We start from the raw sequence: 26943 nt of genomic DNA on the forward strand, positions 1-26943 counted from the left end.
AGTACTCCCCCCAAAGGCTAAAGAGCAGAGGACAGCCGCCGGACTAAAGACCCCCCAAATGAGTGCCGAGTTTGGCGGACTGGCATCTCAAGAAGGGGCCTGGATGCTTGACCGGGGAGGCCCGTAATGGTGGCTCACTGCCTGGACTGACGGCCCCTGTTGGTCTGCGAACGAGGAGCGGTTGTAGTTTACAGTGACCGATCGGGAGGATTTGCGCTTTTCCGCTAAGCCCAAATGCTCGCTGGACAGAGAGGAAACAGAAAGGAGGAAAAATGAGTGCTTGCCCGAGAGATTTTCTCACACTGCATCCGCTGTGAGACCAAATGCTCGCTGGATGAAAGAGAAAACGTAAGTGCTCTACCGGGAAAGTTCTCACTCCGTCCACTGGGAGACCAATGCTCGCTGGACGGAAAGAGGAAGCGGAAAAAATGTGCACTTGCCCGGGAGATTTTCTCACACTGCTTCGCTGGATGAAAGAGAAAACGTAAGTGCTCTACCGGGAAAGTTCTCACTCCGTCCGCTGTGAGACCAATGCTCGCTGGACGGAAAGGAAACAGGAAAATGAGTGCTTGCCCAGGAGATTTTCTCATACTGCATTGCTGGATGAAAGAGAAAACGTAAGTGCTCTACTGGGAAAGTTCTCACTCCGTCCGCTGTGAGACCAATGCTTGCTGGACGGAAAGGAAACAGGAAAATGAGTGCTTGCCCAGGAGATTCTCACACTGCATCGCTGGATGAAAGAGAAAACGTAAGTGCTCTACTGGGAAAGTTCTCACTCCGTCCGCTGTGAGACCAATGCTTGCTGGACAGAAAGAGGAGACAGGAAAGAGGAGAAAGAGGAGATTTGAGTGCTCTTTAATTATGAATAGAGAAGTACAGAAGAGACATCACTGCTGCGGCAATAGAAAAAATTAGCTGGAGAAACAGAGCTCCTGTGGGAGCAGAGGAGACATCACTGCTGCGGCAGTGGAGAAGAAGCTGCAGTGGGAACAGAGTAAAAGAGCTGCAGTGGGAGCATAGGAGACATCACTGCTGTGGCAGTGGAGAAGATTAGCCAGAGTAAAAGAGCTCCTGCGGGTGCAGAGGAGACATCACTGCTGTGACAGTGGAGAAGATTGGCCAGAGAAACAGAGCTCCTGCTGGAGCATAGGAGACATCACTGCTGTGACAGTGGAGCATTAGCCAGAGTAAAAGAGTTCCTGTGGGTGCAGAGGAAACATCACTGCTGTGACAGTGGAGACATTAGCCAGAGTAAAAGAGCTCCAGTGGGAGCAGAGGAAACATCACTGCTGTGACAGTGGAGACATTAGCCAGAGTAAAAGAGTTCCTGTGGGTGCAGAGGAAACATCACTGCTGTGACAGTGGAGACATTAGCCAGAGTAAAAGAGCTCCAGTGGGAGCAGAGGAAACATCACTGCTGTGACAGTGGAGACATTAGCCAGAGTAAAAGAGTTCCTGTGGGTGCAGAGGAAACATCACTGCTGTGACAGTGGAGACATTAGCCAGAGTAAAAGAGCTCCAGTGGAAGCAGATGAGACATCACTGCTGTGACAGTGGAGCATTAGCCAGAGTAAAAGAGCTCCAGTGGGAGCATAGGAGACGTCACTGCTGTGGCAGTGGAGAAGATTAGCCAGAGTAAAAGAGCTCCAGTGGGAGCAGAGGAGAATACACTGCTGCGGCAGTGGAGAAATTAGCCAGAGTAAAAGAGCTCCAGTGGGAGCAGATGAGACATCACTGCTGTGACAGTGGAGACATTAGCCAGAGAAACAGAGCTCTAGTGGGAGCGGAGGAGACATTACTGTTGCAATATTAGAGAAAACTTAGCCAGAGAAATTGAGCTCCTCCAGGACCAGAGGAGATATCACTGCTGCAGCAGTGGAGAAACTTACCTGGAGAAACTGAGCTCCTGCAGTGTGTGGCTGAACAAAGGGAGGAGGAGAGTGGGGCTTAGCGGGCCGATGCTCGTCTTCTTGTGCTTTAGATCAAAGACGCGAGAAAAAGGAGGCGAAATGAAATCCTTGCAGGATTATGCACATTGAAGTTTAAGTGACCAAGCAAAGATAACAGTTTGCATTTAGAACAATTTTGATTGTCTGAAGTTCATTTAGTTAAGTACAAAAGAGACGGTTTATGGTAAAAGACGAAGCTCGCATAAATGTATAGGCATCTTGAATTTATTTAACTGTGTTTCAATTAAGGATTACTAAACTCTTGGCATGAAACACACTGCTTGTATACACATACACTTTTTTTTATTTTATTTTTATATATAGATTTTACACGATTTTGAAGATAAATTGCAGGACAGTGTTAACGATAGGTTCTTAATGATTCTGTGAGCAATCTGCACGTAACGTGCGACCTACTGTTTATGTATGACGGTAAATCATTTGTACAGAAACAATTTAAAACGTGCATTCCCTCGATCAAAAATGCAGATGGCATGACTGGCTCGTGACTCAAACAACTGAAGCAATGCCAAGCTCAACCAAGACAGACAGGAGAAGGGCGAGCTGAGCACTCACTGAGTTGACCTGGCAAACGTTGAATATGGACTGGCCGGCTTACTTTAGGGCCTGCTGTGGCGGCCTGAAGAAGGAGGAAGACCCTTTCCCTCGCGTGAAGAGGGCGGCATTGCCTTACTAACCATTTCTCTATGGCGGGAATTATTGTATGGACCGGTGTAGAGAAATACGAGGAAAGAGATCGCGGATGTTTCGCCCGCGGTTATGATCCCGTTTGTTAAGCCTGATGCCCGCGATATTGGTCAGACGATTGCGGCAGAGGTTCCTCAAAGACGAGAGATTATTCATCGGACGGGAATTGCTCGATTCGGACCTGTTAGGACGATACTGTCGGGTTACATGCTGCAAAAACTGTCAATGGAATGAGGTGAGACTGCTGAGTATATATACACCTCTTACCATTGATTGCTGAGTGCTCTACACTTGTGTTAATTATCTGAACGTGCTCCTCCCGAACCTTGTTAATAAAACATCATTAAAAGATGTTGATTGGGCAGAAATGATTTTGACATTGGCTAAGGATCGAACAAAACCAGTCAACACAGAGTTTATGGTGCCTGATAAAATGCATTGCACATCACATGTCGTAAATGAGCGCGACCCACAGTATGAAGAAACTTGGTTTAATGGAATGGAGAATGAAAGTGTGAAATTTGACAAGATTTTTTGGACAGAAAATGTGTGTGCGTTGTCTGCGTTTTTGGATGAGACATTGATTTATTTTACTATTTCTGCCTCAGACATTGACATTTCTCTGGCAGACATACCTTCAAAATTGTGGGCAAAACACAAGTACGATGTGGGTTTGATCAAGGGATGCGAACCGGTTGTAATCGCCCCAAAATCTGATTACAGACCACGTCAGGCGCAATATCCAATCAAACGAGAGGCATTGCAGGGTGTAAGGGTGGATTCCTGCAGTGGTTCAGTCCGCAAGAAATGCCAAATGACTAAAGAAACGTTATTAGCAAGATGGTAGAACACTGCACACTTCTTGTCTATTCCACCCACTGCCACTTATACCAATGACAGAAATAAGCGCAGTTACAATAGATAAATATTTGTGGGAGAGCGTTGCTATAGAGAGTGACGATATTGTATTGCAATATGTAGCACTTCAAAGTCAATACCAATTCAAAACTAGTTAGCACATTAGTTGTAATTGAAAAGGTTTAATGACAAAATAATGTTATGGTTACACTTAAAATAGTTACAAAATATATGTATGAGATGATGATAACTTATACCATTAATCTTACCCAGCATGTAAAATGTTACTTCAGAGAGAGAGAGAGAGAGAGAGAGAGAGAGAGAGAGAGAAACAAAGAAAAGAGGAGGCAAAAGGAGAGAGCCCAAAGAATAAGAAGAGAGCCCCCAAGAAAGGGACCCAGAGAAGAAGAGAGCCAGAGCATCAAAGAGACAGAGCTTTCAAACTGACCAATCAGATGATTACACTCCTCCCACTGTACTAAAGGTGTGACAATTCATCGACCCCCAAAGTACAAACATTTTGCTAGATCACTATCAGCCCCTGTGCTTTTAGGAACTCCAAATGGTCATTGTGGTAGGAAGAGGGGGTAAGTATTAAAAAGGTATTAATCATCAGAATCAGAATCAGAATCAGAAAGAGCTTTATTGCCAAGTATGCTTGCGCATACAAGGAATTTGTCTTGGTGACAGTAGCTTCCAGTACACATACAATATAAAGTGACAAGACAAGTGACAAGTAACATAGGTATAAAAAAAAAAAGAAAAAAAAAAAGAAGATTATAAATTATAAATATATATAAAGTTATAAGGTGCTATAATGAAATGTCTGAGGGAAGTATTGCACATGTTTGTTCCACAGTAGGGGAACATTTAAGTGTTCATGAGGTAGATGGCCTGGGGAAAGAAACTTTTCCTGTGTCTGGTTGTTTTTGTGCTCGGTGCTCTGTAGCGACGACCAGACGGTAACAGTTCAAACAGAAAGTGTGCTGGGTGTAACGGGTCCAGAGTGATTTTGCGAGCCCTTTTACTCACTCTGGATGAGTACAGTTCTTTGAGTGTGGGAAGGGTAGTGCCAGTGATTCGCTCAGCAGTCCGAACTATCCGCTGTAGTCTACGGAGGTCGGTTTTGGTAGCAGAGCCGAACCAGACGATGATGGAAGTGCAGAGGATGGACTGGATGACAGCTGAGTAGAACTGTACGAGCAGCTCCTGTGGCAGGTTGAATTTCCTCAGCTGACGCAGGAAGTACAGTCTCTGTTGGGCTTTCTTCACAACAGAGTCTATGTGAGTGTCCCACTTCAGATCCTGAGAGATGGTGGTGCCCAGGAACCTGAATGACTCTACTGCAGTCACAGTGCTGTCCATGATGGTGAGTGAAGGGAGTGCAGGGGGGTTTCTCCTGAAGTCCACGATCATCTCCACTGTTTTGAGCGTGTTCAGCTCCAGGTTGTTATAACTGCACCAAAGAGCCAGCTGCTCCACCTCCTGTCTGTACGCAGACTCGTCACCGTTCCGGATGAGTCCGATAACAGTAGTGTCGTCCGCAAACTTCAGGAGCCTGACAGAGGGGTCTTTAGAGGTGCAGTCATTTGTGTACAGGGAGAAGAGCAGTGGTGAGAGAACACATCCCTGTGGAGCACCGGTGCTGATGATGCGGCTGTCGGACGTGATTTTGCCCATTCTGACTAGCTGTTGTCTGTCTGTCAGAAAGCTGGTGATCCATTGACAGACGGAGCTAGGGACAGAGAGCTGGGTCAGTTTGGTCTGGAGCAGTGATGGGACGATGGTGTTGAAGGCAGAACTAAAGTCCACGAACAGAATCCTTGCATAGGTCCCTGGTTTGTCCAGATGTTGCAGGGTGTAATGCAGTCCCATATTGACCGCATCATCCACAGACCGGTTTGCTCTGTAGGCAAACTGCAGGGGGTCCAGCAAGGGTCCAGTGATGTCCTTCAGATATGCTAACACCAGTCTTTCGAATGACTTCATGGCCACAGATGTTAAGGCAACAGGTCTGTAGTCATTGAGTCCTGTGATCTTTGGTTTCTTCGGGATTGGGATGATGGTGGAGCGTTTAAAGCAGAAAGGGACTTTGCACTGCTCCAGTGATCTGTTGAAGATCAGTGAGAAGATAGAGGCCAGCTGGTCAGCGCAGGTTTTCAGACAGGCTGGTGAAACACCGTCTGGGCCTGGTGCTTTCCTTCTCTTCTGTTTCCTGAAGATCTGACGCACATTATCCTCACTGATCTGAAGTGCAGGGGGGGAGGGGAGGGGGATGGCTGGAGGTGTTGATGGCTGTGTAGAGAGATGGTCAGGACGGGTGTGGGGTGTCTGATCGGGGGTCTCAAATCTACAGTAAAAGACATTCAGCTCGTTCGCAAGATGCTTGTTGCTGTCGGTGCTGGGGGATGGTGTCTTGTAGTTGGTAATGTCTTTCAGGCCTTTCCACACTGATGCAGGGTCGTTGGAAGAAAACTGGTTTTCCAGCTTTTTGGCATAGCTCTTCTTAGCCACTTCAATCTCCTTTGTCAATGTGTTCCTGGCCTGATTATACAAGATCCTATCCCCACTCCTGTAGGCATCTTCTTTGACCTGACGAAGCTGTCTGAGTTTTGGTGTGAACCATGGTTTATCATTGTTGAATGATAAGTAAGTCCTGGTAGGGATGCATAAATCCTCACAGAAACTGATGTATGATGTTACAGTCTCTGTGAGCTCGTCCAGATCGCTGGCAGCAGCTTCGAAAACACTCCAGTCAGTGCATTCAAAACAGGCTTGTAAGACCTGCTCTGTGTCGTTGGTCCATCTCTTTACAGTCCTTATTACTGGCTTAGCAGTTTTAAGTTTTTGCCTGTAAGTTGGTAGAAGATGAACCAGGCAGTGATCGGAAAGTCCTAGAGCTGCTCTGGCGACGGAGCGATATGCATCCTTTGTTGTGGTGTAGCAATGGTCCAAGATATTATTGTCTCTGGTGGGGCATGTAATGTGCTGTTTGAATTTAGGCAGCTCACGTGTGAGTTTTGCCTGATTAAAGTCTCCGAGAATGATAAGAACAGAGTCCGGGTGTTGTTGTTCTGTTTCTGTGATCAGATCAGCCAGCTGTTGCAGCGCCGTACTCACGTGTGCTTGCGGTGGAATGTAAACACTGATGAGAACGAGCGAGGAAAACTCCCGCGGCGAGTAGAACGGCTTGCAGTTAATGAAAAGCACTTCCACATCAGGACAGCACATCTTCCTTAACACAGTTACATCAGTACACCACCTTCTGTTGATGTAAAAGCATGTCCCACCACCGCGCGTTTTCCCCGTTGACTCCATATCGCGATCCGCTCTGAACAGCTGAAAGTCCGGTAGATGTAACGCGCTGTCCGGAATGGCTTCGTTCAGCCAGGTTTCCGTGAAACACAGAGCAGCAGAGTTGGTAAAGTCCTTGTTTTTGTGTGAGAGCAGAAGCAGTTCGTCCATTTTGTTAGGGAGAGAGCGGACATTCGCCAGATGGATGCTAGGCAGCGCCGTTCTGAATCCGCGCTGCCTGAGCTTAACAAGTGTGCCGGCTCGCTTCCCACGCCTGCGCGTCTTATACTGTTTCCACAGTGCAGCGGCGCAACCGACGACAATGTTCCGCAAAATGCCAGAAGAATCAAAAACTGGTTGGTGATCAGTTGGTGTGCGCTGCCGAATGTTCAGCAGTTCGTCCCTGGTATAACTGATAGCGTATGACAAACATAAAACAGGACAAACTAACAAAAACAGTGTAACAACTGGAGAGCTCAACACCGAGGCAGCCATCCACGGCGCCATCTTGGATCGTGTATCAAATTGTATTAATTTAAACAATGTAATAATTTAATGCAGAAACAATGAGCTCATTGAAGTAATGAATACTTGTTTGTTAACAAATGATCATGACATTTAGAAAAATGTAACATTGGTGCATGTTGATTCATGTTGACACTAGAGGCATATGCTTAGCTGGATGATGAGCGGACTATTCTCCTTTCTTCCACTGCACAATATCTCCAGCTACAGAAAGAACCAGAAACACATTAACTCTCACTGAGAACTGTAGGGCATGAGGTCGTTCACCTGAAAGGGGCATCCGTTTCTTTTGAAATTTCCCCAACTGACAACTCTAGACGTAGATACAAGATCCATCATGGACTGATGAACTGGGTCTTTCCTTTTGGGACAACCTGCTGTCCTTGTTGTGCCACATACGCACTCCAAAGGCATGTTAAGGACAACAGCGAAGGCTACGAAGATGTTCAAAGGTCTATAGAGCAGCCATTCTATGTTGACAACGGTTTGCAGAGTCTTGACTCCACAGAGAAGGCTCGTTAGCCTGGGAAAACCCAGACGAACTTTCAGCAAATTTAGATTTGCTCTGCAAATCAGTCTGGCCAAGAGCCCATTCAAGCCCATTTCCAATCTTTCCAAATCTTGGCACCAATCACAAACGTTGAGGCGGGCTTTACACGATGACGATTGCTCTGATTGGTTTTAGGTCTATCCAATTGCACCTAGAGGCATTTGAGCAACGTCCGTTGGTGACGCCCCTTTGGAAATGGGATGTGAATGAAGCTTCCCCAGACCCACTCTCAGATACGACTGAGAAGGGTCTGATGTAAACCAGGCTAAAGGCTACAGTATGCACAGTCTTTTGTCTTCTGGTGGCTTTGAAATCCGCCAGTGGGCCAGTAATGTACCTTCTGTAGTAGAACATCTCCCAGTTGAAGCCAGAGCAGCCAGGACCGAATTGTGGCGTACTGAGCATAGTTCAGACCCACAAGAGCCAGCTCTAGGTCTTCATTGGAATTGTCTCATTGACCATCTTGGATACAAACATCGCCAAGATGTCTACTCCGAACCCACGCTATGAAATGTGTTCCCAGAAGAGGTGGACACGCTGATGTATTTAAGATGCGAGAACAGTGATAATCATCGGCAAGAATTCTACTAGAGAAGAACGGATGTGTTCAGCATTCCACCTGAAAGGAGAGTCCATCACAGACAAAAACAAACGAAATCCAGAAAACTTCTACACCTGTACACCCGATAACAGTGCAATAAAGAGACCAGTGATCCGCTCCGAGAGAGAGATCTGTTTAAAGGCTAGACAGCAGATAATATCTTAACAGCATAAATATAAAAGTACAACTAGATAAACATGTTTATGGTTTTTATCTATATAATGCAATAATTCAGTAATGTAATATGTAATTTACTAACCTAATTCTGATCATTTTAATGTGTCTCGGGATGTTTTGTTTCTTCACTAGATTCAAGCATAAGATTTGTTGTTGCAACTGTCAATCCTTCAGTCACTGTGATTTTTATCATCCTTTTTTTTTTATTATAATTCCTTTTTTACCATAACACTTCTATTAAATTTAATATTTTAAAACGTGTTTGGTTTCTTTAATCTGTGCACAAGCATTCTAACCATACATACATACATACATCTTCTTCCGCTTATCTAGGGCCGGGTCGTGGGGGCAGCAGTCTAAGAAGAGATGCCCAGACTTCCCTCTCCCTAGACACTTCCTCCAGCTCTTCCGGGGGGACACCGAGGCGTTCCCAGGCCAGCTGGGAGACATAGTCCCTCCAGCATGTCCTAGGTCTTCCCCGGGCCTCCTCCCAGTGGGACGTGCCCGGAACACCTTCCCGGGAAGGCGTCCAGGAGGCATCCGGAACAGAACAGATGCCCGAGCCACCTCAGCTGGCCCCTCTCAATGTGGAGGAGCAGCGGCTCTACACTGAGCTCCTCCCGAGTGACCGAGCTTCTCACCCTATCTCTAAGGGATCGCCCAGCCACCCTGCGGAGAAAGCTCATTTCGGCCGCCTGTATCCGGGATCTTGTCCTTTCGGTCATGACCCACAGCTCATGACCATAGGTGAGAGTAGGAACGTAGATTGACCGGTAAATTGAGCTTTCTTCACCACGACAGACTGGTACACCGACCGCATTACTGCAGAAGCTGCACTGATCCGTCTTTCAATCACCCGTTCCATCCTTCCCTCACTTGTGAACAAGACCCCAAGATACTTGAACTCCTCCACTTGAGGCAGGAACTCTCCACCAACCTGAAGTGGGCAAGCCACCCTTTTCCGACTGAGAACCATGGCCTCGGATTTGGAGGTGCTGATTCTCATCCCAGCTGCTTCACACTCGGCTGTGAACCGCCCCAGTGAACGCTGAAGGTCCTGGTCTGATGGGGCCAACATCATCCGCAAAAAGCAGAGACGAAATCGTGTGGTCCCCAAACCTGACACTCTCCGGCCCCTGGCTGCGCCTAGAAATTCTGTCCATAAAAATTATGAACAGAATCGGTGACAAAGGGCAGCCCTGCCGGAGTCCAAAATGCACCGGGAAACAGTCTGACTTATTGCCGGCAATGCGAACCAAGCTCCTGCTCCGGTCATACAGGGACCGGACAGCCCTAAGCAAAGGGCCCCTGGCCACATACTCCCAGAGCACCCTCCACAGGCCGCTGCGAGGGACACGGTCGAATGCCTTCTCCAAATCCACAAAGCACATGTGGACTGGTTGGGCAAACTCCCATGAACCCTCCAGCACCCTGGAGAGGGTATAGAGCTGGTCCAGTGTTCCACGACCGGGACGGAAACCGCACTGTTCCTCCTGAATCCGAGGTTCTACTATCGGCCATATTCTCCTCTCCAGTACCCTGGCATAGACTTTCCCGGGGAGGCTGATAAGTGTGATCCTCCTGTAGTTGGAACACACCCTCCGGTCCCCCTTCTTAAAAAGAGGGACCACCACCCCGGTCTGCCAGCCCAAAGGTACTGTCCCCGACCGCCAAGCGATGTTGCAGAGGCGTGTCAGCCAAGACAGCCCCACAACATCCAGAGAATTGAGGTACTCAGGGCGGATCTCATCCACCCCCGGTGCCTTGCCACTGAGGAGCTTCTTAACTACCTCGGAGACTTCAGCTTGGGTGATGGAAGAGTATTCCTTCCACCGTCCGACGACATCCCCAGTTGAGGTCAACAGCTGCCCATCTCCACTGTAAACAGTGTTGGTAGGGCACTGCTTCCCCTCCTGAGGTGCCGGACGGTTTGCCAGAATCTCTTCGAGGCCAACCGATAGTCCTTCTCCATGGCCTCACCGAACTCTTCCCAAGCCCGATTTTTTTGCCTCCACAACCACCCGGGCTGCAGTCCGCTTGGCCTGCCGGTACCCGTCAGCTGCCTCAGGAGTACCACAAGCCAGCCAGGCTCGATAGGACTCCTTCTTCAGCTTGACAGCATCCCTTACTTCCGGTGTCCACCACCGGGTTCGAGGATTGCTGCCTCGACAGGCACCGGAGACCTTACGGCCAATGCTCTGAGTGGCCGCGTCGACAATGGAGGTGGAGAACATGGTCTACTCAGACTCAATATCTCCAGACAATATTCAACAATACCTTAATTACTAAAAATACATGATCTGATTATTTATTGAGATTCATTTTAAACAATGTAGTTAACTAAAGTAATATTATAGTGTTTTTGACTGTAGGCTTATTATGAGATAATATTAAACTCATGTTCATTTTGTAACAAATACTTAAAGACACAGAGTATGGATATTTGATGCCAAATATATGTTTTATTTTATAATTTAAGATAAACATTAAATTAAAAAAAAAGTGCAACATGTACTTCTCATTTAAAAAGACACTGGTAACACTTTACAATAAGGTTTCATTTGTTAACATTAGTTAACTACATTATTTAAAAGGATAGTTCACCCAAAATTAAAAATTCTGTCATCATTTACTCGCCCTCAAGTTGTTCTGATAAACCTGTTTCTTTGTTCTGTTGAACACACACACAAAAAAAAGTTATTTTAAAGAATGATGATTACCAAACCATTTCTGGTCCATATTCCCTATTATGGAATTCAATGGTTACCAACATTATTCAAAATATCTTCTTTTTTGTTTAGCAGAGGAAATAAACTCATACAAGTTTAGTCAGAACAACTTCAGGGTATGTAAATGACAGAATTTTCATTTTTGGGTGAACTGTCCCTTTAACACAAATTTAAGTTTTTAAAACATTTACAAATATATTTTAAAATCAAAATGTGTATTTGTTAACTTTAGTTAATACACTGAATTAACATGAATATAAACATTTTCATTACCAAACACTAACTAATGTAAACAAATGAAACATTACTACTAAGACATTTCAACAACAAATAATATGACAATATGTTCAATTTAAAAAGAACAGTTTCCAACTGGTTCATTAGATTTCGGAGGGCCATTTCCTTGTCCTCCTCTTCCATTTTGAGGAAAAGAAGCTCTTCCATGGGGCCCTTGCACACGTCTGTTGAATATATCCATTGCAGTCAATTTCATGAGTCTGATTATTGGGAGGTCCTTCATTATAAAATGGCAAAGAATAATGAAGTTTTAATATTTCATATAAATGTAATATTTGCAATCTATCTATCTGTATACCTAAATATACTGGGACGCAATGTGAGTCACCTAAAGGAATGTCACGTCTGTCTTTTCGCTGATTGAAATGCCTGATGCCTTGCATAAAACACGCAACTTTATTCCTAAAGATAATGAGTATAACTAATTTAGATGATAAAATGTTCTCAGAACTGTGCACTGTTTGTTTATTGGCAGGTTATGGAGTCTGAAGTTCGAAGTTCACCCGCAGAGCGTGAGTCCGTCTCCGGCACGAGAACCAGCGCTGATCCGGTGGAAATTAGATAACAGACCGGTTGATTACACTTAAATTAGGCTACCTGAATGTTTAAATGTTTCATTTTTACTTCTAAAATGTTTGTTAAATGAGTTTAAATGTAGGCAATATTGTATACTTGTTAAAACTGTGTAAAATATGTTGTATGGATGTAACTTTACTCATCGATAATAAAGGCCAATGTCATGGTTGTATGGAATAATATTTTACAAAGGTTTAGAGAAAATAAAAAAGTTAATATTACTCATAAATAAAAACAGTTAATATTACTCATAAATAAAAACAGTTAATATTACTCAAACAATGTTTTTTTAATATATTTTCCCTCAATTATTTCTACTCATTTTTATTTGTTAATGTACCAGATACAGTTACTCAGATCTACTTAAATTTTTTACTTACATTTATTCAGTTCATACAGTGTATTGTAATTGATTTCACTGCTTTAAAATTTAATCAATATTTTTAAGTGTAAAAATGTTTCACCCAAAAAGTTGAGTAAATCATAGTAAAACTTTTTAGAGTGTATATACACTCATAGTGGCTGTAACGTTGCTGGCTGAATGATAGGAGAAAGCAGGATCCACATGCAGCAAACTTTATTTAATAAATCTAAAACTAGACAAACTCAGACTCTGGAAACAGGACACAGGAACCAAACAGCCAACATACAAAAACAAGAACTCACAAAGACTGAGACTAGACACAAAGCTTAAATACATGGGCAAACAAGCTAAACAAGATAACAAGGGGGCGTGGTTAATCTGAAACACCTGGGGAGACTAATAAACAAGAAAGACTACAAAGGACTACAAAACATGGCACAGAACAGGAAATATCAAAAATGCACCAGACAAGGGAAACACAGGACAGGAATCATGACAGTGGCTGTTGTCAGACTCCCTGTGCATCCAAAAATCTCATTGGATTATTACAATTAATCGCAAAAGGAATGTTTGGAAATGTAAGCTAATATTTCCAACTGACACGCTACAGCAAAAGATATGAATAACTGACTTAAACCCATTTTCTGGGGTGAAAATACTAACATGTCTAAGACTTTTGCACAGTACTTTATACTGTGTATATATATATATATACACACACACACACACACACACAAAATAGAAATCATAGTTAATTGTGACACTTAACAATAAGGTTAACTTAACATTAGTTAATGTACCTAAAATGAACTAACAATGAGCAATACATTTTACAATATTTATTAATCTTTGCTAATCTTTGTAGCGGCACATAAAAACTATCCAAAAACCGCTAAGGAGCTGAGTGCAGGAATAACTTCTGTGAAACGCTTATCCTTAAAGGGGAACTTGGCAACTATTTCAACTTAATAAATCCGTTTAGAAATAATTTGGATGGTTAAATAACCTGTTCTGGTGAGAATGGTGGCGTTCCCCGGCGGAAAACCAACCTTGCAACATGGGGACTAACGTCCCAGTAAGTTGGAAATAGGAAGTCTTGTGAGAAATGAGAATGAGCGAGAAACACAAACTGCTTTACGGCAGTTCAACATAAACACACACGCCATATGATAATGTGTATGATGTATTACCCACCTCGGTAGACATAGCTCCACACAATAAAGTTGGCCGGCTCCCATAATAACAAATGCACATGAGCAGCGGTAGAAAGGGGGAAGAGGGTGCCGCAAGTGAGATTTTTTTACTACAGTGTTGTGAAATTTATACGGCCCACAGCTGTAGGGGGAGCTTGTTGAGAAAACACGCAACAACAAAAGGGAAAATCAGCGAAGAAATGGCTAGAGTTGCCATGTTCCCCTTTAAAGCTTGTATGTTGTTTTCTTTTGTACAGGTTGCACGGTCAACAAAATATGGGGTCACATGACTTTCCCATTACATGGCTCCTACAATCTTAGTTAATAAAAATCCAGCTGTTCATTGTTTGTTCATGTTAGTTCACGGTGCATTAATTAATGTTAGCAAATAGGCCTACAACTTTTGATTTCCATTTTTACTTAGTAAAAGTTGAAATTAACATTAACAGAGTGCAGTTCATTCTTAGTTCATGTTAAACAGATGAAACCTCATTGTAAAGTTTTACCGTTAAAACAATAATAAAGTTTCTTCATCGCAATTAGCACATTTATAACACCCAATCGGGGCTGCAGCTGACGCATGCGGGTCAAGAAGGGCCTGGCTGCAGACTTGCACTCTTAGACACCAGCGCTTCCTATGCAATTGACTTCTCTTGCAATCGGCACCTGCTCTCCGATGCCTTTTTTTTTTTTTGCACAGGAAGCGCTGGTGTCTGAGAATGCAAGTGCAAGTCTGCAGCCAGACGCTATTGGAGAGGTCAGTCAATCTCAGAGCCAGGAGCGGACCTGGACCTGATAAATCTGTGGTCCGCAGATCCAGTTCCCACCCAAGTCCACACCCTCGAGTCTTCATCTTCTTCGCCGCTGTTGTGCCGAATTTCGACTTGAGTCAGTACCTGATTGCCTAATCCCCACCCCTAATCATAACCCCTTCCCCACAACTAATCCTAAACTTACCAATACTAGGAGGGTAATAGTTTGGCGGGGAATTCAGCAGAACACCGGTCTTCTTCAGCCTGTATCCCTGCCTCATCACTTCTGAGGCCCGAATAAAATTGAATTGAATGAAATCATCTGTCAAATGTAAAATTTGTAAAGACATTTTTACATTTTTAAAACAAAATTTCAAATTCAGATGGAGATTGATGTGTCTTTAGGAAGTATGAACATAAAAACATGCAGTTTAAAAATGTGTCCTACATTAGATCAACTCAATACCACATGTTTGTGGTTTCTGTTTTTGCACTTCCTTAGTATTTTCTGTTCTCACACCTTGTCTCAGGCTTTTAAAAGATGTTCTGAGCTAAATATAGTAGTGCATTAATGTGTACTTTGTCTAACAGAAATGTCACATCGATGCTTGATGGTCACCATCGTTGTGTTCATCACCACAGAAGCTATTTCAGGTAAGTAAAGTTTATAACGTTTTATTGAAGATGGCGCAGCATTTCTTTTTTTCTTTTTTTTTGTCGAACCTAAAGCAGTTTAGTTTTACAGTGTTGTTAAGGGTAACGCAGTATTGCAAGCTAAGTATTCAGATTACTTTTTTAGGTAACTAGCAGCACATTACTTTTAAAATTTACATCAAAATATCTGAGTTACTTTTTCAAATAAGTAACACAAGTTCTTATGTTTTCCCATTGACTGACAGCTCTCCTGTCCTCATGCTGAGAGAAATTGGGAGTAAAGGCTGAGGTGTTGCGCTGTGTGTGAACATGATGCTAATTGTCAGCCTGATGTCATGAAATGCGTCTCTATAATACACATTGTAGTCCATGAGGCGGGCAGAAAATTGGTATCACAAAGGGCACCAATTCTAATGTTTATTTTTCAAAACAGGCATGCCCCCTGACCACAAAAAAGCATGATAGCAGTGCCATGTAGGTAGCTTAAGGTATGAAAATTACCAATTTTACATTTAAACGTGCTGAAAAATTCATTGGTTGATTTAATCGTATTTTCTTTAATTTGATATTTCTTTTTTTGGTGGCTTGTTAATTGTGTTATTGAGTACTGTGGGTGGTTATTGCCACCGCTCTTATCTACTGTCAATTCCTTTATAACCACCATGGGCTATTAGCTGCTGGGATTGGGAGTATTTACTTTATCCATTTATATTTTTGTTTGTTTATTGTGTGGATTGTGATTTTTGGTTATAAATTTGCATGAAAGTGTGAATTGAGGTTGTTTGAATTTAATTTATTTGGATTCTTTTGTTTTCATTTTTTTTTTTTTTTCTTTCCCAAATGTTGACTTATCCCATGGGGTATTGATATTGACTGTTCAAGATCCGATTTTACAGGTGACCACTTTATGACATTAGTATTCTTTTCCTTTTGTGTGAATGTTATTGTATTTGTTTTTTTTTGTTTTTTTTTGTATAATTATACTTGTGTCAAATAAAGATTGTACACATCTCTGCTTGTTCTTTCCATTTATTTGGAAACCCTGTAGTTGGGAGCATTTACAAAACATATTCTATGTCTTAGGTGGCAATAGCCTCCGCTCACATTTGGTGTAGTCGGCAGGCTGTTGTTTTCAGGCACTTCCTGGAAGTACACTTTCTGTGTACTTCCAATCTTGGGACACTTTGTTGCATGTGTTTGAACTTGGAGGTGTATTGGTTGGATGCCTCCACTCTGCCACTGTGCTGATCTTAGCAGGATCAGTAGACACCCCCTCTTTAGACACCAAATGCCCCAGGTAGCCTACTTCTTGCCGGAAAAAGCAACATTTTTCTAACTTGGCCTTAAGTCCTTCTTGCTGAAGTCAGACAAAGACCATTTCCAACCTCTCCAAGTGCTCTGCAATGGTAAATGAGAAGATGATAATGTCATCTAAATAAAGCAACAATGTCTGAAACCTTTGGTCACCGAACATGCGCTCCATAAGCCGTTGAAAGGTACTAGGTGCATTGAACAACCCAAAGGGCGTTCGATTAAACTCAAATGACCCGAAGGGTGTGCAAAAGGTGGTCTTACACTTGTCTCCCTCCGCCACTGGAACCTGGTTATAGCCACTGGCAAGATCCAACGTGGAAAACCACTGGGCTCCACACAGGGCATCCAGGGACTCCTCGATCCGGGGCAGAGGAAAAGCATCCTTCCGTGTCTTACCGTTCAACTTCCTATAATCAACTCAAAGACGAATCTGACCATCCTTTTTCCTCACAACTACAATCGGAGAGGCATACGGACTAGAGCTATCTCTGATCACCTGACTCTGCAGCAGTTGGTGAATATGCTGCTTAACTACCTCATGATCTGAAGGGGGCAAACGTTGATACCTCTGCTGTACTGGCTCAGTATCGAGCAGGGGAATCTCATGGGTGATGAGCTTAGTACAGCCCAAGTCACCCTTATGAGCTGAAAAAACAGATCTATATGTATGCAAAAGGGACTTAACCTGAGCCTGTTTGTCCTGAGGCAACTGAGACAAATCCATATTCTGGATTGCCTCCTCCATTTTATCCACTTCGACCGCCTGCAATGCAATAGTGGCTTGGTGACATAATTGTTCCTCCGATGGTAAAACAACATCACGCCCCTCTGACTGCAAAACAGTCTCAACTTTACATAATGTTCCTACCGCGACATGAGGCTGCAGTAGGGCGTCCTGTTCCCCTACATTAACTATAGGTACAAAGGCCACCCCTTGGACAATTGGTACGAGAGATACAGAGGCCAAAAGGCCAGCAGGGAGCGAATTCTCTTTCCCCAAAGGCTCAAACAGCAACACAGGTGGAAGGCCTACCGGTAAGGAAAACGTAACGGGCAGAAAATGCAATGAATCGGCAGGGATTCTCGGCCCCCAACCCTAGCCAGTCGCTCCGTGGTCTCATACGAATCAGTTTCAGTCTTCTTACAATACTGTAGGGCAGAAAGCCATGCAGGAGTGTCCTTCACTGTGGGATTTTACCACTTTGGAGCAGGCTATTGATGGAAGAGAGCATGTCCTTGTTATTACGGATGTGTTCTCGAAATACACATAGGCTGTGCCTACACGGGACCAGAAAGCAACTACGATATTTTGGTCTATGAGTGGTTTTATAGGTTTGGGGTACCGGTGCAAATTCATTCAGACCAAGGTCGATGTTTTGAGGGTGCTGTGATCTCCCAGCTCTGCCAGTTGTGGAGTTCAGAAGACTCACACTGTCCCATATCACCCTCAGGGAAACAGGCAGTGTGAGCGCTTCAATCGAACCCTTCATGACTTACTTCGCACACTGTCCTTAGAGCAGAAAAGGTCATGGACTTGTCATATAGCACAGGTATGTTTTGCATATAATACAACTCCTCACCAGACCACCGGTGAGTCACCATATTTTTTGATGTTCGGGCAGGCCCCCAGACTTCCAGTTGATTTTCTGCTCTCAGTAGTGGACGAACCTGCCAGTGGACAGGTGAAAGACTGGGTGGTTGAGAATAGAGAGAGACTTAAAACAACCTATATGAGAGCAAGGGCTCGGCTGGATAGAGCTGCTGAGCTTTGTAAAAAGCGCCATGCAGGAAGGGATTTTGCGATGCAGGAAGGTCAAGAAGTTTATCTGCGGGACTATGGTGTCCATGGTCGTCATAAAATACAAAATCATTGGTCCAGCATTGTTCACAAAGTAGTTAGAGCTCCTAGGGGTGATGGTGGTGTATACACTATAGCACAGGTAGATAACCCTTCCATGGTAAAACAGGTGCACAGGTCTCACTTAAAGCCAGTACCACATGTAGCATGATGAAAATTTCATTTTACATTTTAAGATGAAATATCACTGTGAAATGAAATAAAGTAAAATAAAATCATATATAGGCTCTTTAGGACAGAAAATATACAGAAAAAAACTAAGGAAAATATAACACAATTTTGAAATTTCATTAAATATGGGTCAATATATCTCCCTACATTATATGAAATGGGTTTTCTGATCCTATCTGGACTGAGAATCCACCATTCAGAAGGTATTCTTCTGTGCCCGGATGATCCCTGTGGAGTAACTGCATTTGTGCATAATATACTGGCAAATATCTGGCATAATTTAAGTGGTCATAGGCACACACCAGTGGAATCATTCTCCTTACTGATGTCAAATGAAGATCCCAGTCCCCTTCCCTTGAGGCTTGTTGACAGTAATATTTCTACCATGTCATTGACAACATCCAGAATTTGGAGAGATTAATATTTGTGTGCTGCTGTATGTCCATGTACTTCTCAAATTCATCAAACAGCAGGATCAATGATGGGCTTTGGACAACCATCTTAAATGTGTCTAGTGAAATGTCATCACTGAGGTCTTTCAGTAACTTGAGTGCATCTTGCACTACAGAACTTAGGTTTTCCTGTTCACTGAAACGTCTCCAAAGTATTCTCAAGAAGGCCTCATAAACCAGTTTATGAACTCTTACACCTCTGTTGTAGCTTCACCCTTCCAGTGTTTTTGAAGCTGAAGCTGAGCCTTCCGCAATCAAACTTGCCTCAATACATATATCTCTCAAACCTGCATACTGAAAGCGTTTGCCTATAACTGCCATGCACGTGCAAATTGTGTGGAATGTTCCAAGTCTAAGGATGATCCAAATAAACTTGACCTCATGCTTTCACTTAATTTCCATAGCTTTGGTATATAAGGCCTGGTCGAGTACAAGTATTATCTCTTTCAGATCAGGGGTTTTCATGATTTTGTGAGGCTGCACAAATATCTCATGTACGGTTGCCATATCAGAGGCAGGGCCATTGATGATAGGAAGATATCCAATGCTACTTTGAGTAACTGTCACATTCTGTCTAGTATGTATGTTGAAGCCAATCAACCCAGGAATAGGTTGATTCTGTTGAGCATGCAATCTGGTGACTACCATACTAAATTCTTCATTCTGGCCTTGTTCCAGCTTTCTTGATAATCTACTTCTTCATAGACCATGGTAGGAGCTGAGGCCTTAGCGCCGGCATTGTACACAGGTAGGTTCTCAGGCATGACATCTTTGATACTTCTTTGCCTTTTGGGCACTTCATAGGACATTGGTGGAAGGGATGGACCCTCTGTCAAAGGCTGGACTGCAATTCCATTGATCCTATGTGATGTTCCCTGTCCAGTCAATTACTTTTCGTTTCTATGTTGTCCCATCCTAATGTCGTAGGCACATTGGGCTTTATGTTGCTAGGAAGAACAGCCAAACCTGCAGCATCTGCCATGCTTAAATTCTGCATGGCACAAGGCTGTATCTATCTCTAACAAAGTCAAGTCAAGTCAAGTCATCTTCATTTATATAGCGCTTTTAACAATTTAGATTGTTTCAAAGCAGCTTTACAGAGATAAGCATATAATTTACAGTAACAGAGATTGTTTTGGCTTTATAGAGGTTCTTTAATTAAGTTATTTTCCATCTAAAGTTAGTTCTGATTGATTTGCTTCCGTCGCAACGATCATTTGTTATTAAATTGGGGGCCGCTAAGACGACACCATTCTCTCTACACAGACTTTAAACGCGAACCTGTGAGAAACGCTGATGGCGTTCACATGCGCATTTAGAATGGGTTCTATAGTTATGTGCGTTTGAATATATGTACGCAGGTTTGTAATTCCCTACAAACCAAGCCTAAACAAAGAACTGGTGTTTCCTTATAAATTTTGATAAAGAATTTTATTTTATTTTGTCGCTTTGGGGTAGGAACGCGAAACGAATTTTCCCGACAACGCCTTATCTGTAGAGTGGTAAAGGGATCCTCCATAGGGAGAGACTAGTTGACACTTCAGCACTGCGTTGTCACTGGGTCCAGGCGAAGGTCCTTCGTCAGATCTGGATACGGCCCGGATCCGGCAGGCTGCAGGAAAACCTTGGGATAAACACAGACACTAAAATTAGCGTAGATGCCATTCTTCTCATGATGTAACGAGTACATCAGGATTTATGGGAAGTGTTCTCGGTTCCGGCTGACCTAATCTATGCAGCCTAACATTGAACTATAGAACTCTATAATGTATTATGTGAATGCTAGGTCAAAGAGATGTGTCTTTAATCTGGCTTTGAACTGACAGAGTGTGTCTGCTTCCCGGACAATGGTAGGAAGACTGTTCCAGAGTTTTGGCGCTAAATAGGAGAAGGATCTACCGCCAGCAGTCGATTTTGATATTCTAGGTATTATTAACTGGCCGGAATTTTGAGATCGCAATAGACGTGAAGGACTATAATGCGTTAAGAGCTCGCTCAAGTACTGCGGAGCTAAACCATTCAGTGCTTTGTAAGTAATCAGCAATATTTTAAAACTGATGCGATGTTTAATAGGGAGCCAATGCAGTTTTGACAGAACTGGGCTAATATGGTCGTACTTCCTGGTTCTGGTAAGAACTCGAGCTGCTGCGTTTTGGACCAGCTGTAGTTTGTTTATTAAGCGTGCAGGGCAACCACCCAGTAGAGCATTACAATAATCTTGTCACGGTTCATGAGTGCGCTGCTTCCTGCTTGTCTCGTGCATTTGTTATTGTTGTCTGTGTGCCATGTGCGTGTGTGTGTGGGTGTCACCGTATTAATTATCAGTTAATCACATCATCCGCAATCAGCTCAGCGCCAGCTGTCTCTCATCTCCTGTTCCTTTAAAAGACTCACTGAATCCTTCTCTCATTGTCAGATCGTTGCTCGATGTTTGTGCCGTGTTTCCCGTTTGAGTTGGTGTCTTCCTGGAGTCCTGTGCTGTTTGTTCTTCGTGTCTGGTTCCTGTCTTCACCTTCACGCCGTTTCACCGCCGGATTCATCACGACCATCTAAGTCCCTGCGTCACCCTGCTACAGCCGTCTGACCCTCACGATCTGCATGAGTCTACTTCTGTTCTGAGTGTTAATAAACGTACTTTCTTGAGATCGCCTGCATTTGCTTCCTTTTTTCCCAGCACGTCATGACAGAACGATCTGACCAATCGATGGAAGCAGCAGGCGAGACCCAGATGTCTATGGAGGCTTTCATCGGCACTAGCATGCAACGAATGGACGCTCAAGAGGAGGGGCTTAACAACAACGGACGTGCCATACAGGCACTGGTGACGCAGGTGTCCGAGCTAACCCAGCAAATTCAACATCTGCGCATGCCCACTGCGCCACCCACGGCGTTCGTGCCCCCCGTTCCAGCTGATCCGCTCTCCCAGTCTGAAACTCGGATGCCAGTTCCGGAGAGGTATGCTGGAGAACCTGATTATTGTCGTGCTTTCATTACCCGTTGTGAGATGCATTTCGCCCTACAGCCACGCACGTTTGCCACGGAAACTTCTAAGGTGGCATTCGTTCTCACTCTCCTGACTGGGAGGGCGGCCCTTTGGGGTACGGCGGTGTGGGCGAATAGAGATCCCTGTTGCGTGTCGTTCCAGGCACTCGCGGAAGCCATGAGGGAAGTCTTCGACCGCGCGGCGGCCGGGAGGGAGGCTGCTAGGAGGCTGGCGGAACTCAGACAGGGTAATCGCTCTGTATCGGACTACGCCATTGAGTTCCGCACCCTGGCCGCCGAGTGCCAATGGAACGACACGGCGCAGTGGGACATGTTCCTGCATGGGCTGGCTGACCGCGTTCATCAGGAGATCTACGCCCTGGACCTCCCGACGACCCTCCACGGGTTAATAGAGCTGGCGCTGCGGGTGGACTCCAGGCTTGGCCGGATGAGTCGACGCGCGCCAACCGAAGCTCCAGTCCACTTCTTCAACCTCCCGAGGTCCAGTGGCACCGACGCGGTCAGCCCCATCAACGACACCGAACCCATGCAGGTGGGGAGAGCTCGGCTTTCCCGGGAGGAGAAGGAGAGGCGGAGATCCCTGGGCCTTTGTTTGTACTGTGGAGGATCTGGACATTTTCTGAACTCATGTCCGTTAAAAGGCCCAGCCCGGCAGTAACTATGAGGCTACTGTCGGGTGGGATCTCCGCTGCTAAGACCTCAGGAACACCATCAGCGACATCTACTCTCCTCCCGGTTAGACTTAGATGGTCGCATCACCAACACCACTGCCACGCACTCTTGGACTCTGGGGCGGAAGGTAATTTTCTGGATCATCACTTCGCCATCAAACATCACATTCCTCTACTACCACTCACCCAACGCATCTCTGTCCACGCACTCAACGGCCAAGACCTCCCTGTCATTACCCTGTCCACTGCTCCTCTCACACTCACCACCTCCGGAAACCACACTGAAACCATCACCTTCTACATCATGGACTCCCCCCTGGCTCCCATAGTACTTGGACACCCCTGGCTCACTCAACACAATCCCAAAATAGACTGGCAACACAGAACTATCAATGAATGGAGCACTGAATGTCATAAGTCTTGTCTTTTGTCTGCCTGTTCGTCTGTTCCCATGTCTGTCTTACAGGAGAAAGCAGCGGACTTGTCAACCGTGCCCGAGGAGTACCACGACCTGAAGGAGGTGTTTAGTAAGTCTCGAGCTGCTTCTCTTCCTCCTCACCGTCCCTACGACTGTGTTATAGATCTACTGCCAGGTAAATCTCCGCCTAAGGGCAAGTTGTATTCACTTTCTGCTCCAGAAAGGGAGGCCATGGAGAAATATATTTCTGATTCTCTGGCAACCAAATTCATTCGCCCTTCCTCTTCTCCTGCAGGGGCGGGGTTCTTTTTCGTGGGGAAGAAGGACGGATCCCTGCGACCTTGCATTGATTACCGGGGACTGAACAACATCACGGTAAAGAATACTTATCCTTTGCCGTTGATGTCTTCAGCCTTCGAGAGGTTGCAGGGAGCGACTCTCTTCACGAAACTGGATTTACGCAATGCTTATCATTTGGTCCGCATCAGGGAGGGTGATGAATGGAAGACCGCCTTTAATACCCCCAGGGGACACTTTGAATATTTGGTTATGCCCTTCGGGCTTTCCAACAGTCCAGCGGTCTTCCAGGCACTCGTCAACGACGTGCTGCGAGATATGGTAGATCAGTTCATATATGTTTACCTGGATGACATATTGATTTTTTCTTCATCTCTCCAGGAACACGTGCAGCACGTCCGACGAGTGCTTCAGCGGTTGCTAGAGAATGGGCTTTTTGTCAAGGCGGAGAAATGCGAATTCCACGCACAGTCGGTTCAATTTTTGGGGTACGTTATCTCGTCCGAGGGGATTCGCATGGACCCTGACAAGGTTAAGGCTGTGGTAGAGTGGCCAATTCCAGATTCCCGCAAGGCCCTGCAGAGGTTTCTGGGATTCGCCAACTTCTACAGACGTTTCGTCCGTAATTTCAGCCAACTAGCCGCACCTCTGACTGCCTTGACCTCCCCCCGAACTACGTTCAGGTGGACAGACACGGCTGGCTCCGCGTTTGCCAAACTCAAGGACCGCTTTGTTTCGGCCCCTATTCTCATCGCCCCTGATTCCTCACGTCAGTTCGTGGTGGAGGTCGACGCGTCAGAGGTGGGGGTAGGAGCAGTGTTGTCCCAGCGTTCCCCCACGGACGAGAGGATGCATCCTTGCGCGTATTTTTCACACCGTCTGTCTCCTGCCGAACGTAATTATGACATTGGTAACAGAGAGTTGTTGGCCGTCAAGCTAGCGTTGGAGGAGTGGCGCCACTGGTTGGAAGGGTCGGGGGTACCTTTTATTGTTTGGACCGATCATAAGAATCTGGAATACATTCGTACTGCTAAAAGGTTAAACTCCAGGCAGGCTCGGTGGGCACTTTTTTTCGGTCGTTTTGATTTTTCTCTCTCGTACCGCCCGGGTTCCAAGAATATTAAACCCGATTCTTTATCGCGACTTTTTGATCGTTCCGAACGCCTGGTTACTCCCGAGTGCATTTTACCGGAGAGTCTATTTGTCTCCACACTCGTATGGGAGGTCGAATCGAAGGTCAAGAAGACCTTAGAAGGGGTAACGCCCCCGGTCGGGTGTCCACCGAACCGTTTATTTGTGCCGGAGGAACTACGGTCTGAAGTTATTCAGTGGGGTCATTGTTCCAACATAGCCTGTCACCCAGGAATCAATCGCACGAGGTTTTTGGTTAAGCAGCGATTCTGGTGGCCACGGATGGCCCGCGACATTCACGATTTTGTTTTGGCTTGCTCGGTATGTGCCACTGGTAAGACTTCCAATCGCGCGCCAGATGGGTTACTCCAACCGCTGCCAGTCCCTTCGAGACCCTGGTCCCACATCGCTCTAGATTTTATTACCGCCCTCCCGCCCTCCCAGGGCAACACGGTTGTTTTGACCGTGGTGGACCGGTTCTCGAAGGCGGCTCATTTTATTCCCTTGCCCAAATTGCCGTCAGCCAAGGAGACAGCGGTTGCCGTCATTGACCACGTCTTTCGTTTACATGGCCTTCCGATTGACGTGGTCTCTGACAGGGGTCCCCAGTTTGTGTCCAAATTCTGGCAAGAGTTCTGTAAATTACTGGGCGCGACTGTTAGCCTGTCCTCTGGGTTTCACCCTCAGAGCAATGGCCAGACCGAGAGAGCCAACCAGGATTTAGAGAGAATGTTACGGTGTTTGGTTTCCAAGAATCCGACTTCCTGGTGTCAACAACTGTCTATGGTGGAGTACGCCCACAATACGTTACCAGTGTCATCCACGGGCCTTTCTCCGTTTGAAGGTAGTGTAGGATACCAGCCACCTGTTTTTCCCAGTCTGGAATCTGAAGTCGCGGTTCCCTCCGCACACGCCTTTGTCCAGAGGTGCCACCGCACCTGGACTAGAGCCCGTGAGACTCTACTCCAGGTGGGGGCGCGCACTAAGGCTAACGCCGATCGCCACCGGTCTAAGCCTCCCGTTTACGTCGTCGGTCAAAAAGTGTGGCTTTCTACTAAGAACATTCCTCTCCGTTCCGTCTCGAATAAGTTAGCACCCAAATTTATTGGCCCGTTCACTGTCACCAAGATTATTAGTCCGGTGGCAGTCCGCCTCAACCTTCCTCCAGCGTACAGGAGGATACACCCCGTGTTCCATGTCTCCAAAATTAAGCCTGTGTTTCGATCAGCAATTAATCCGCCTGTACCGGTTCCCCCACCGCCGCGTCTTGTAGATGGGGAACCGACGTATTCGGTTAACCGTATTCTGGACACCAGGCGGAGGGGACGAGGATTCCAGTACTTGGTGGACTGGGAAGGTTACGGTCCGGAGGCGAGGAGTTGGGTTCCTGCGAGAGACATACTAGATCACTCCCTTATTGATGATTTCCATCGACAGGTAAGGGAGTCTGGGGACGCCAGGAGGCGTCCCTAGGAGGGGGGGTACTGTCACGGTTCATGAGTGCGCTGCTTCCTGCTTGTCTCGTGCATTTGTTATTGTTGTCTGTGTGCCATGTGCGTGTGTGTGTGGGTGTCACCGTATTAATTATCAGTTAATCACATCATCCGCAATCAGCTCAGCGCCAGCTGTCTCTCATCTCCTGTTCCTTTAAAAGACTCACTGAATCCTTCTCTCATTGTCAGATCGTTGCTCGATGTTTGTGCCGTGTTTCCCGTTTGAGTTGGTGTCTTCCTGGAGTCCTGTGCTGTTTGTTCTTCGTGTCTGGTTCCTGTCTTCACCTTCACGCCGTTTCACCGCCGGATTCATCACGACCATCTAAGTCCCTGCGTCACCCTGCTACAGCCGTCTGACCCTCACGATCTGCATGAGTCTACTTCTGTTCTGAGTGTTAATAAACGTACTTTCTTGAGATCGCCTGCATTTGCTTCCTTTTTTCCCAGCACGTCATGACAAATCTAGCCTTGAGGTCATGAACGCATGAACTAATTGTTCCGCATTTGTCAATGAGAGCATATGTCGTAATTTACAAACAAAAACAAAGTGTAAACAAAGTGTAAGAGACAGAGTGTCCCAGGCGATTCATCATTTGGATCAATTCAACATTTCTTGTAAGCGCCTTAATAGCATAAGGAATCAAAATATGCTTGGGCATTCTTATTCTTCCTTGAGTCACTGCATAAGTTATATCTTGTCCAAAAGACATGACAAGTCTTTGTACCTTTTCAGAAGCCTTTTCAAATGAGTCGCCACTCAGCAATACAGCCAAAAAATCTGATTTCACCTGCCAACTTTACTGATTTCTGATCAAGTTCTGAAGGATTAAGTGGCCATGATACTGAAGGCCGCTCTTTCTTGATGGCTGTGCATAGAAGCAAAGCTGTTTCCTCTATGCGGTCTGTAT

General features: G+C 45.3%; 2 protein-coding genes across 3 annotated transcripts in view; both read left to right on the top strand.

Moving 5' to 3' along the window:
- Window positions 1-26943, top strand: part of LOC311075227 (uncharacterized protein) — a 49430-nt gene that overhangs the window by 16868 nt on the left and 5619 nt on the right. The window contains exon 5 of one of the 2 annotated variants that reach the window (XM_084102466.1): window positions 12164-12432. The exons of the other annotated variant lie outside the window; for it this stretch is intronic. The gene's annotated coding sequence lies outside the window, so the exon portion shown is untranslated. Of the gene's footprint in view, window positions 1-12163; window positions 12433-26943 lie in introns of those variants that run through there. 2 annotated transcript variants of the gene reach the window in all.
- Window positions 15095-26943, top strand: part of LOC311075216 (CD48 antigen-like) — a 31215-nt gene continuing 19366 nt past the window's right edge. Inside the window, exon 1 of the mRNA XM_084102446.1 lies at window positions 15095-15227. Coding sequence (XP_083958572.1) covers window positions 15167-15227 — 61 coding nt within the window. The 5' untranslated portion in view covers window positions 15095-15166. The remainder of the gene's footprint in view (window positions 15228-26943) is intronic.

Source organism: Abramis brama, assembly GCF_963993115.1.
Source record: "Abramis brama genome assembly, chromosome: 2".
Taxonomy (NCBI): domain Eukaryota; kingdom Metazoa; phylum Chordata; class Actinopteri; order Cypriniformes; family Leuciscidae; genus Abramis; species Abramis brama.